This window comes from Malaclemys terrapin, chromosome 3 (genome assembly GCF_027887155.1).
Source record: "Malaclemys terrapin pileata isolate rMalTer1 chromosome 3, rMalTer1.hap1, whole genome shotgun sequence".
In the NCBI taxonomy this organism is placed as follows: Eukaryota; Metazoa; Chordata; order Testudines; family Emydidae; genus Malaclemys; species Malaclemys terrapin.
Genome location: NC_071507.1, coordinates 78215999 through 78228922, shown reverse-complemented (window position 1 = coordinate 78228922; position 12924 = coordinate 78215999). Strand labels below are relative to the sequence as shown.

The window sequence follows — 12924 nt, the reverse complement described above, 5'->3', positions numbered from 1 at the left end:
TACTGTGTGAAAAACTGCAACATATCTTTTGCCAATACATCAGTCACTTAGGGTATGTCTAAACTGCAATTAAACCTGTGGCCAGCCCATGCCAGCTGACTCGAGTTAAGGGGCTCAGGGCCTGTTTAATTGCAGTATAGACATTCGGGCTTGGGCGGGAGCCCGAGGTCTGGGACCCTGTGAGGGGGGTGGGCCTCAGAACCTGGGCTCCAGCCCAAGCTCAAACATTTACACTGCTGTTTTATAGCCCTGCAGCCCAAGCCCAAGTCAGCTGACGCAGGCCAGCCCTGGCAGTGCCACGGATCTTTTACTGCAGTGTAGACATGCCAGAAGATGTAACACATTTAGGGTAAGATGTTGTGATACAAAAAAATCACTGTCTCATCATCACCACCAAAATCTATGGTAGAAAGCAGCCAAATTTCATAGTGTAAACATAACTGTGGTGCTAATAGATCTGCGAGCTGCTTCAAGCCCTTTAAAAATGCCATGGGATGTTTGGATAGCTCATCCAGTAGTTTGGGAATATAGACAAGTACTAAAACTTTCACCAAAGATTTACCAAAATCAGCAAAATAATTTTAAATGGCAAAGCAAACTGTGAGGGAAACTTGACGATAGATGTATGTTTCAGAGATTATTCTGTTAATAATAATAATTATTATTATTATTATTGCAGCCAAGTATTCTGTGTGTCCACATTTAGATATTGGATTTTATGTTCAAGATTTCTCCAAATACCATTATTTTAATATTAAACTTGTAATTTTACACTAGCACTAAAATTAGCAATACATTTTTCAGCATTAGCAGAAAAATCTAGACACACTATGAAAATACTCAACTTGGTTTTACATTAGTAACCTCAAGTTTATTTCAATTCACCTTTTTTTGTCTTTCTAAACATGGTGAAGTATTGAGGGGGGATGTGAATAGGCTTTTGAAGTCCATCACTTAATTCTAAAATGAACATCTCCCCAGTAGGCCAGAGACAAACAAAGGGTAATCAAATATTCAACTTCTCCAGACTATATGTTCAGACAGTGTGTCACATTGCCACTTGTAACTTGAAAAAAGTGCAGTAGTTTGCAGTAACTGAATTCAGTTTTTGATTGATGTGAAACCAGGAGGTATAATGTGTCCACATAGTAGTTAATCAATCTCTTGTGTTCTTAGTCATTTAAAAAGACAGAATCCTTAGAAGACAATATTTCAGACACACATTCTAGAATGCCGTGTTACTAGAAGGTAATAAATATTGACACATTTTTATTTTTACATTAGAAGGCCAAGCTCTTAACAAGAATCCTAATGTGTAAATAGAGCACAGTTCAGACAAGCAATTAAATATGTTTCGGGGATATATTAGCTTGGTGCTGCAAGAATGCAGAGCAGTTTATTACTGTATACTTTAGTAACTGACATTGAGCTAAACCTTCTGGCCCAATTCACGCTACTGCAGGGGACAGAACTCACTATTGATGCAAAAATAGTTATTGATACAATGATTATATTTATTATTGTAATTGTAGGTTGTTATGAGTCTGGTTTCACCTTTACTGAATTTAATGAGATATTTACAATTATTTTTATATACATATGCTTGAGAACAGGATATCTGATGTGCTTATTAAAACTAGTTATTTAATTAAATAAAATATTCATGATAATTAAGGAAATTCCATGTAAATATCTGTTTTCTGTCAACCACTGACAGGCACCAAAAATGTCAAGGAAAACACCACCTCCTTAGCCATAAAACCATATTTATTACCTTATAAATGTGTTTTCACTGAATCTGGAATGCAGCTTTATAACTTCTATTTTGCTTTAATAGTCTATATTATTTTATTTTATACTATGTTTCTGAATATTATGTAATTGTTAGTTATTCTGATTTACTCCTTGTATAGAATATTTGACAGAAGTCTTCAACTGTAAATGTACTACAACTGGTATGTGGTAAATCAAGGAACCATTTGGTCAAAAGGCAAACAACCAAAAAGAGTGTCTTCTCAAACAACCAGACACCTCCCCCTTGTACAAAACACCAGTTTGATACAGACATGAGCTTTATTTAAAAAAAAACCTTTTCGAATATTTATGTTTTGGAAAGAAATATGTTTGTGTAAAAGAATGTGAGGATGCTCTTCAGTCAGAATATTTTAAAGATGAGTGATGCTTAGGATGTGTTATCGGAGTGGGCCTCTTTACCTCTCCTCTTTGCAAAGAGAAACACTTTTCATTTTAAGCCCACACAAAGAATTCTAGAAATATCCTTACTGAAACTGATTTCTTTTATAAACACTCTAAAGTCTTCAAATTTTCAGAACATTTATGCTTGAAAGTGTTTGCAGAAGAAATTGGTTACTTCTAACTCATGTTTCCTCTTAACAGTGAAAACTTTTGTTGTCCCTCAAATGGTAAAGATAGGATAAGCTTCCTTTGAGATGTTTCAGAGTAGCAGCCGTGTTAGTCTGTATCCGCAAAAAGAACAGGAGTACTTGTGGCACCTTAGAGACTAACAAATTTATTAGAGCATAAGCTTTCGTGGACTACAGCCCACTTCTTCGGATGCATATAGAATGGAACATATATTGAGGAGATATATATACACACATACAGAGAGCATAAACAGGTGGGAGTTGTCTTACCAACTCTGAGAGGCCAATTAATTAAGAGAAAAAAAACTTTTGAAGTGATAATCAAGATAGCCCAGTACAGACAGTTTGATAAGAAGTGTGAGCATACTTACAAGGGGAGATAGAATCAATGTTTGTAATGGCTCAGCCATTCCCAGTCCTTATTCAAACCGGAGTTGATTGTGTCTAGTTTGCATATCAATTCCAGCTCAGCAGTCTCTCGTTGGAGTCTGTTTTTGAAGTTTTTCTGTTGTAATATAGCCACCCGCAGGTCTGTCACTGAATGACCAGACAGGTTAAAGTGTTCTCCCACTGGTTTTTGAGTATTTTGATTCCTGATGTCAGATTTGTGTCCATTAATTCTTTTGCGTAGAGACTGTCCGGTTTGGCCAATGTACATGGCAGAGGGGCATTGCTGGCACATGATGGCATATATCACATTGGTAGATGTGCAGGTGAACGAGCCCCTGATGGTATGACTGATGTGATTAGGTCCTATGATGATGTCACTTGAATAGATATGTGGACAGAGTTGGCATCGGGACTGCTGAGCTAGAAGTGATATGCAAACTAGACACAATCAACTCCGGTTTGAATAAGGACTGGGAATGGCTGAGCCATTACAAACATTGATTCTATCTCCCCTTGTAAGTATGCTCACACTTCTTATCAAACTGTCTGTACTGGGCTATCTTGATTATCACTTCAAAAGTTTTTTTTCTCTTAATTAATTGGCCTCTCAGAGTTGGTAAGACAACTCCCACCTGTTTATGCTCTCTGCATGTGTGTATATATATCTCCTCAATATATGTTCCATTCTATATGCATCCGAAGAAGTGGGCTGTAGTCCACGAAAGCTTATGCTCTAATAAATTTGTTAGTCTCTAAGGTGCCACAAGTACTCCTGTTCTTCTTCCTTTGAGATGTTTATTTGCAAATATTTTGCATCTAAATGCAAGCCGTAACTATATTAACTGCCTGATACCCTTGTGATATGAACAGTTAGATGTTTTATGGACCAATATGTAAAACTACTAACTTGTTATAACTGGTTACTAACATTAGAAGCCATGAGTATAAAACATGTATCTAAGTGGGAAATTAATCAGTTATCTGGCAATGTTTAAGGAACTCCTTTTCAAACTCAGGAAAACAGGAAGAACCAGTCCAAGGGTTGTTAAGAAGGAAAGACAATACATTATTTAAGTTTAAAGACTCTCTTTATGAATCATTTAAATTTAAAAAACACTCTTTAAAAAAAAACGCAAGATTTTGATATAGAAAATAGGAGTGTTTGGACCAAACTTTAAACAGAATTTTGACTCCTATTAAACCCTGATGGAACTAATGAGATATCTCAAAACAAAGTGAACAACAGAAAGAATTAAAACTCTAGCTTTAAAAATGTTCGGCAAATTTCCTGCCCCAAAGACAAAAGCAATATAACCATAAAATTGAAGAATGACAACCCTGTGGCATACGCATTAGCAGATTGCATATTCATGAGCTGAATATCCTACCAGACCATATCATGAAAGTGTTGAGCCAATGCAGGGTGACAGCGTCTGATATTTGAATCCAGCCAAGCCCCTGAAGGTGTGTTTTCCACCTTCAGAGAGTATGGAGAGAAAAGAGTACAAATTCCTTCAGACTGAGACATGCTCTCACATACTCTTTACACATTATTAATGCACTCTTATGCTCTCAGCTCAGCCTGCTCATCTCATCTCTACAAGCAAGTAAGCAGCAGAGGCAAGACAGATATGAACAACAACAAAAAAGAACACAGCATCAAGAAGAATCAACCTTCCAGTCCAGTACTGCTTCTGTGACACGATGACATCATCAAGATTTCAGCATCATTGATGCTACCCTGGGACAACAGTAACAGGCTTTAAGAATGTAATTTATGAAATAGAACTGAAAACTATTCTCATACATGACATTCTTCTTTTGCATGCTTTATAATCCGTTTTTGAAAGGACCACACAAAGGAACAAATCTAGCACTGCTCATAACCAACCCTCAGGTACAAAACACTCTAAAGGCTTTATCTAGAATCCAATTTGTGGTCATGGGGTAACTTGAGTTAACCAGCATGACTGTAAGATGAGCCCTAGAGTAAAGAAGTGACTTGGAATAAATGGTTGTGGAGTGTCTAGATTAGCATTCACAATTGTGGTAATTAATCAATCGAGGTAACAAATTATAACAGGACCACAAAGCCATAAATAGCAGAATTGGTGCAGTATTCTGGAGGAGAAAGTGGAAGGAAACACAGGTTATTGGGAATCATAGAATAGAATATCAGGGTTGGAAGTGACCTCAGGAGGTTATCTAGTCCAACCCCCTGCTCAAAGCAGGACAAATCCCCAACTAAATCATCCCAGCCAGGGCTTTGTCAAGCCTGACCTTAAAAACCTCTAAGGAAGAAGATTCCACCACCTCCCTAGGTAACCCATTCCAGTGCTTCACCACCCTCCTAGTGAAAAAGTTTTTCCTAATATCCAACCTAAACCTCTCCCACTGCAACTTGAAACCATTACTCCTTGTTCTATCATCTACTACCACTGAGAACAGTCTAGATCCATCCTCTTTGGAACCCTCTTTCAGGTAGTTGAAAGCAGCTATCAAAATCCCCCCTCATTCTTCTCTTCTGCAGACTAAATAATCCCAGTTCCCTCAGCCTCTCCTCATAAGTGCTCCAGCCCCCTAATCATTTTCATTGGCCTCCGCTAGATTCTCTCCAATTTATCCACATCCGTCCTGTAGTGTGGGGCCCAAAACTGGACACAGTACTCCAGATGAGGCCTCACCAATGCCGAATAGAGGGGAATAATCACATCCCTCAATCTGATGGCAATGCTTCTACTTATACAGCCCAAAATTCTGTTAGCCTTCTTGGCAACAAGGGCACACTGTTGCCTCATATCCAGCTTCTCGTCCACTGTAACCCGTAGGTCCTTTTCTGCAGAACTGCTGCCTAGCCACTCAGTCCTTAGTCTGTAGCAGGGCAAGGGATTCTTCCGTCCTAAGTGCAGGACTCTGCACTTGTCCTTGTTGAACCTCATCAGATTTCTTTTGGCCCAATCCTCCAATTTGTCTAGGTCCCTCTGTATCCTATCCCTACCCTCCACCATATTTATCACTCCTCCCAGTTTAGCGTCATCTGCAAATTTGCTGAGGGTGCAATCCATGCCATCCTCCAGATCATTAATGAAGATATTGAACAAAACCGGCCCCAGGACCGACCCTTGGGGCACTCTGCTTGATACCGGCTGCCAACTAGACATGGAGCCATTGATCACTACCCATTGAGCCCAATGTTCTAGCCAGCTTTCTATCCACCTTATAGTCCATTCATCCAGCCCATACTTCTTTAACTTGCTGGCAAGAATACTGTGGAAGACGGTATCAAAAGCTTTGCTAAAGTCAAGGAATAACACGTCCACTGCTTTCCCCTCATCCACAGAGCCAGTTATCTCGTCATAGAAGGCAATTAGGTTAGTCAGGCATGACTTGTCCTTGGTGAATTCATGCTGACTGTTCCTGATCACTTTCCTCTCCTCTAAGTGCTTCTAAATGGATTCCTTGAGGACCTGGCTCCATGATTTTTCCAGGGACTGAGGTGAGGCTGACTGGCCTGTAGTTCCCCAGATCTTCCTTATTCCCTTTTTAAAAGATGGGCACTACATTAGTCTTTTTCCAGTCATCCAGGACCTCCCCCGATCGCCATGAATTTTCAAAGATAATTGCCAATGGCTCTGCAATCACATCAACCAACTCCTTTAGCACCCTTGGATGTAATGCATCCGGCCCCATGGACCTGTGCTCGTCCAGCTTTTCTAAATAGTCCTGAACCACTTCTTTCTCCACAGAGGGCTGGTCACCTCCTCCCCATACTTTGCTGCCCAGTGCAGTAATCTGGGAGCTGACCTTGTTCGTAAGATAGAGGCAAAAAAAAGCATTCAGTACATTAGCTTTTTCCACATCCTCTGTCACTAGGTTGCCTCCCTCATTCAGTAAGGGGCCCACACTTTCCTTGACCACCTTCTTGTTGCTAACATACCTGAAGAAACCCTTCTTGTTACTCTTAACATCCCTTGCTAGCTGCAACTCCAAGTGTTATTTGGCCTTCCTGATTTCGCACCTGCATGCCTGAGCAATATTTTTATTCTTTTCTGTGATCATTTGTCCAATCTTCCACTTCTTGTAAGCTTCTTTTTTGTGTTTAAGATCAGCAAGGATTTCACTGTTAAGCCAAGCTGGTCGCCTGCCATATTTGCTATTCTTTCTACATATCAGGATGGTTTGTTCCTGCAACCCCAATAAGGATTCTTTAAAATACAGCCAGCTCTCCTGGACCCCTTTGCCCTTCATGTTATTCTCCCAGGGGATCCTGCCCATCAGTTCCCTGAGGGAATCAAAGTCTGCTTTTCTGAAGTCTAGGGTCCGTATTCTGCTGCTCTCCTGCCTTCCTTGTGTCAGGTTCCTGAACTTGACCATCTTATGGTCACTGCCTCCCAGGTTCCCATCCACTTTTGCTTCCCCTACTAATTCTTCCCTGTTTCTGAGCAGCAGGTCAAGAAGAGCTCTGCCCCTAGTTGGTTCCTCCAGCACTTGCACCAGGAAATTGTCCTCTACACTTTCCAAAAACTTCCTGGATTGTCTGTGTACTGCTGTATTGCTCTCCCAACAGATATTGGGGTGACTGAAGTCCCCCATGGGAACCAGGGCCTGTGATCTAGTAACTTCTGTTAGTTGCCTGAAGAAAGCCTCATCCACCTCATCCCCCTGGTCTATAGCAGACTCCCACCACGGCATCACCCTTGTTGCTCACACTTCTAAACTTAATCCAGAGACTCTCAGGTTTTTGTGCACTTTCATACTGGAGCTCTGAGCAGTCATTCTGGGAGATGTGGGAGTCTTATGCATGCCAGAATAGTTCTCTGCTGGGATTCCTCTACTCCAGCACCTGGAGATCTCTTGGGACGTAGGTAGAATCAGTGGATTCACAACTACACAGGCTCAACAGCCCAGCCCCTCCCTTTTAATGCAGATTTCAATAGCCACAGACTACGATAGCTCTGAAGCTGTAGGAGCAGTCCCAGAATGGCTACACTGCTATACTGCAGACTGGGGATAAGGAAAAGTTAAAAGTCCCTTGACTACAGAAGTCCTAGTGTATAGTCTGCTCTCAACTCAAGCTCCAGCTATTTGGCCTCAGGTTCTCCCTCTTTATTTTCAATGAGCTTTTCATTAGTCCACAAAAAATAACTTTGGGACAGTTGAAAGTAAAAGGGCAGTTGCAGGGCTAGTGGGCTCCCTCACCATCCCATGAAAAACAATGCCATGCCCAAGTAACTTTCAGGTCCTTCCCTCTGGGCACTGTTTATCAACTCAGATACAGAACTTAAGCAAAACATCACAACAAAGCACGGGCTACCGTTTCCAGAGGCTTTCTCCCTTTGCCTCTGTCAGTGCTGAGAAGAGAACATGCCTTCCCTTTAATCCCTCCTGCTTCAGGGCCTACTGCAGGCACCCATGTCCCTTCTGCAGCTCTCTCATCTCTCTATAGAAAACACCTGACATCCTCCCGGCTGAGTCTGAAAAGGGCTGCTGGTACCAGGACCTTAAAGGGACAAACCATCCTGTTACAGCATTCCACTAAGCTAACACTGTTCCTAGCACGGCAACACAGGCATCTTTGCAAAGTCTCCTCTGAATGCCCAACATCACATTCATTTTTAAAACAAGTTTTAGAACAATAGTTATGCCTCATGACCCATGACCCTTCTCCCCCAGCCTGGTCCTGAAGTTCTCCGGGTGCTGTTCAACAGGACATATAAAAATATTTGAATATTATCATAAAACCACCTTTGTGAACTTTTATACAAAAATCCCAAACCATGGCGCATAACAGATAAAGGGATGGGAGAACACTGGGAAGCGGGAGTAATCAACACGGGTCATTCTAAAACCAATCTGAGAAAAAAAAAACATTGTTTAGGTGCTGTTCTGAAGTGGCATGATGGCCACTCTGTATTTCAGACAATGAGGAGGGTTCATATCCTAGAGCCTGCAAAAGCATGCTCACTTGCTGACATAATACATGAGGGTGAGATCCATAAAAGGCCAGTAGGCAAGGCCAGATAAGCAATAGGACAAAGCTGAAAGTTCAGACCTACCCCAATATGTTTTAATTACAGCCCCAAAGACAGCTCTAAGTATAAAGTAGCTATTACTGGCTGATAAGAAAAACACACCATAGCGGGTATTTTCCTTTTCCTTATAGATATCCTTACAACATGGTCGCTTCCCCTCCCCCCTTTAGATAAAATTAAAAAAAAAAAACTGCATGCCTTGACATCTCTAAAACAGATTAGCACATTTCTTACTCGTCACATGTCTCTTTCACAGCTAGAATCAGCTTTGTAGCCTCCAGCACTGAAAGTCTAAATGTCTAAAAATAAGAATTTACTTACTGAGCATTAGAAATACAATCATAATTTGATGTCTGATATCGAGTATTTCCTTCCTTCTGACTGCCAGCCTTTAAATAGCAGGATCTAATTTCCCCTTTAAAAACATAAAAGTATCAGTTAAGTGATGTAAATTATTTATTTACACCTACAATTTAGTAGCAATCTGGTTTTCTCGGTCAAAAAAAAGTATCTGTAAACCAAATGTTCTAACTGCTTCTTTATATTTATGATTGGCAGTGTAGACGTGTTTTAAAACATCATAGAACAAACACATGTTAAAATAAACACTGGAAAACCGGAGACAAAGCCACAAAAATACAGATATTAAGGGCAAAATTCTGTTCCCTGTTGTAAGAGCAGAGTAAGAGAGCTCTGTGCAAATGAAGAAATGGACTCCTGCCCCAATCTAAACATAGGGGGGCCTGATCTGACAGTACCTTAAATACTGTGTAGCCATTCCAGGTGTGCAAGGTAACTGTAAAACATTACCAGAAGTGTAAAAGAGTGAACCATTCTGATTTGTTCATGTTTGCAGAAGTGTAGATGACAGGTACATGGCAGTGGAGAATTAGACGAAAGATGGGTAGCCACGGTCTACTGCTTGTCCCATCCCCACCGCCTACCTATCATACACACAGGGCAGTGATCCTCCAGTGAATAAGCACACTACTCCCCTGACCTGTTCACAGCTACTCTCCCATGCACATGCGGAACAAGGGTCCACAGCATGCAAGAGGCTGCAGTGGTGCTACACAGGAGTGGAAGGGGAGAAAGGACAGGATCCCAGGAGCCATGAAACCCAGCTACATGGGAGCTTCTTTTGTGCTTCTTGGAAGGGCGATTTGATGTGAGCCTAAGTGACTTGTGGATCTCCTACTACAGAAATGCACTTGGCCGGTACCCACAAGGCAGATGGCATTGAAACACAACAGCCAGTAGAACTATTTCAGCCCAAAGCCTAGAGTAGCTGTGGAGTGGCCCTACTGTTCGGTGTGGCCTGTAGTCCCCAGGGAGTTCCCTACACCAAAGTCAGGTACTGATGGGGAAAGGAGTCCATTCAATATCCTGGAGCGGGTAGCAGACCAACATTCTGAATGAAGGCAGCCCCATTATGATGGGAGATGGCTGCCATCTAAACCATCACCTATTCACACTCAGCTTAAAGATCTGACAGCAAGGGATGGGAACCTTTTGGCCAAGCACATTGGCACAATTCCCTACTCAGACAAGAAGTTCTATGGGATCTTCAGCATCCACAAAAAACACACTAGACATGTCTTTTAAGGTATCATCAGAAAAATACACTCAACTCCACAGTGAATGTCAGACAAATTCAGGTCAGAGATAACTTCTGAGTTTTCTTTAGAAATCTCTCCTCATGGTTTAATAGTTACAGCTGCATAAACTTACCATGCTCATCTATGAACACATGCATCGCGTCCACAGATATTTCATCTTGCATTGAAGCCTCAGGTCCACTTATAACTTGCAAGACAGAACTATCTTGCTGGGAAGTTACCCGGTAGATTATCTGCCTTTGCCTGTTGCCCTGGTAACTTGACACAAAAATGTTTCAAAACTACTATGAGGAACTTTTTTCTTGTTCTCAATAAAACAGAGAGAGAGAGAGGTTAATTAAAAGTTTACGTCAATTCTACTCAATATAACAGAACAGCTCGCATCATCATGCGTTTGAAGTACAAAAAATATAAAGTAACTGCCCTTACTGTGCTGTAAATTGGGCAGGCTCTGGTAGCACTGGACTAGCACTAGCCCAATCTTGACTTTGTACATCTGATCTTTCCTGTTTAGAAACATGCTTGTAGTGCTTTTCTGTTTCCAGCATTTCTTCTTTTCTCTCTGTTGTATGGCTATCTGAAAGATACGTGAATAAAGAAGGGAGACGTTCTACACAGATCACTGTAAAGAGTTCTGTTCATTTACTTCAGAACAAGAGCATTTTTAAGGAGAAGTTGTCCAAAGACGCAGTGCTCAATTGGCCTCCATTGGTGAAAAACAAATTAGTTAGGGTGAATAGAGTAAACTGCTTAGAGGAGGATTATTGAGTTGTTTTTTGGCACAAGTTACCTTGTGTTGTGCTTCTATGTAGCCTGAACCTCCCTGAACTGGAAATCTCTTAATTTCCAGACCATTATGTGTAGGAAATTTTTTAAAAGGGCCCATTTTTTGAAAATATGGCAGAAGTGTCAAAAGTATTTAGAAAATCAAAGTTTTTACTCCTTAGTCAAACAGTCCCATTTGAAAATAAATCTGTGCATTTCCTGTTTAACTAGTGATTTAAATTGCACTTTAAGCACAAAATCTCACCCTAGTTTAACTATGCAGCTGATACAGTGTTCCATAATCTCATAACTATACTCCAACAAGGGACAAGAGGCTGCAGAAGCCTAATTAAATCCATTTTCCCTAGGGAGTTATGGTTGTTCAAGGATTAAGAATAACTGATAGCCAACAAAAAGGTTATATTAATCTAATTGGTCCCACACTGCCTAATGCTGGCTCGAGGGCTGAAACAATTAACAAGATTTTTTGTTTGATGATTTAATGGCTTGAAGGGGGGGAAAAAGTCTCACTCTTTTCCATTCCAGGTCTCAAGTCTTTCAATTTTCTTTCCCCTGAAGTGGTGAAGATTAATAATAAATAAAAATGAATGGCAATTCTTAGTGCTCCTAGCACTAGAAAGATATGCCAAGAGGGTCTGCAATGGGATTTTAGTACAATGATTCCTGCTGATTTCTCTCCACAGAAGTTACTTGTACTTTCAACTTTTGAATGGAGGTAACATATGGGGGGGAAATGGTTCTTCAGTCTCTGCCAATTAATAAACATTAATCTGATGACTCAAATGACAGCTCAATTTATTCTCTAAATTTTGGTAGTCTAGTTAACATTAAAATCTTCATCTTTTTTCCTCCCCACATCTCTTCTGCGTGTTAAGACTCCCCCTTTGTCAATGATGTAATTTACAAATGCAGAAAGTATTACTGATTTTTGCAAAAACTAACGAATGCATTTACAGTCTGGATTGAAAATCATTATTGTTTACAAACTGACTTCTAGCAAAAAATTCTCATGATCTGTTTTTACATGTTGCACCCTGGAGCTAGTTCAGTCAATAATGCAATATTCGAATATAATTTGTCAACTAATCTACATTTTGTAGGGTTACCATACGTCCGGATTTTCCCGGACATGTCCGGCTTTTTGGGACTTAAATCCCCGTCCGGGGGGAAATCCCAAAAAGCCAAACATGTCCGGGAAAATCCGGCGCCGCTGGGCCGGGGGCCGGCGGTGCTGGGCGGCTGGGGGGTGCGCCGGGCCGGCGGTGCTGGGCGGCCAGGGGGCGCGCCGGGCCGCCGGGGACCGGCGGTGCTGGGCAGCCGGGGGTGCGCTGGGCCGGGGCGGGCGGTGCTGGCCCGGGGCCGGCACCCCAGGGCCCGAGCCGAGCCAGGCTGGAGACACTGGGGCCGGCCGCCGGAGGGGGCCAGACTGGGCTGCGCCTCCTCGCCCTACCACCCCCAGCTTACCTGCTGCCTGCTTCCTGCTTCAGGCTTCCCGCGAATCAAATGTTCGCGGGAAGCAGGGGAGGGGGCGGAGTTGGGGCGGGGACTTGGGGGGGTGGAGTTGGGCGGGGGCGGGGCTGGGGGCAGGGCCAGTGCCCCGTGGAGTGTCCTCTTTTTGGACACTCAAAATATGGTAACCCTACATTTTGTTTTTCATGGTTTTCATTGAGCAAACTGCTAAACACAGACTTTAAACAAATATTATCTGTCACA

The 12924-nt window shown here is 41.8% G+C and overlaps 1 protein-coding gene across 1 annotated transcript in view; it reads right to left on the bottom strand.

The window, feature by feature from the left end:
- PCNX2 (pecanex 2) overlaps nt 1–12924 on the bottom strand; it is a 248771-nt gene that overhangs the window by 203179 nt on the left and 32668 nt on the right. The window contains exons 6-8 of the mRNA XM_054021531.1: nt 10855–11002; nt 10538–10683; nt 9128–9221 (exon numbers count right to left, since the gene is read on the bottom strand). Coding sequence (XP_053877506.1) covers nt 9128–9221; nt 10538–10683; nt 10855–11002 — 388 coding nt within the window. The remainder of the gene's footprint in view (nt 1–9127; nt 9222–10537; nt 10684–10854; nt 11003–12924) is intronic.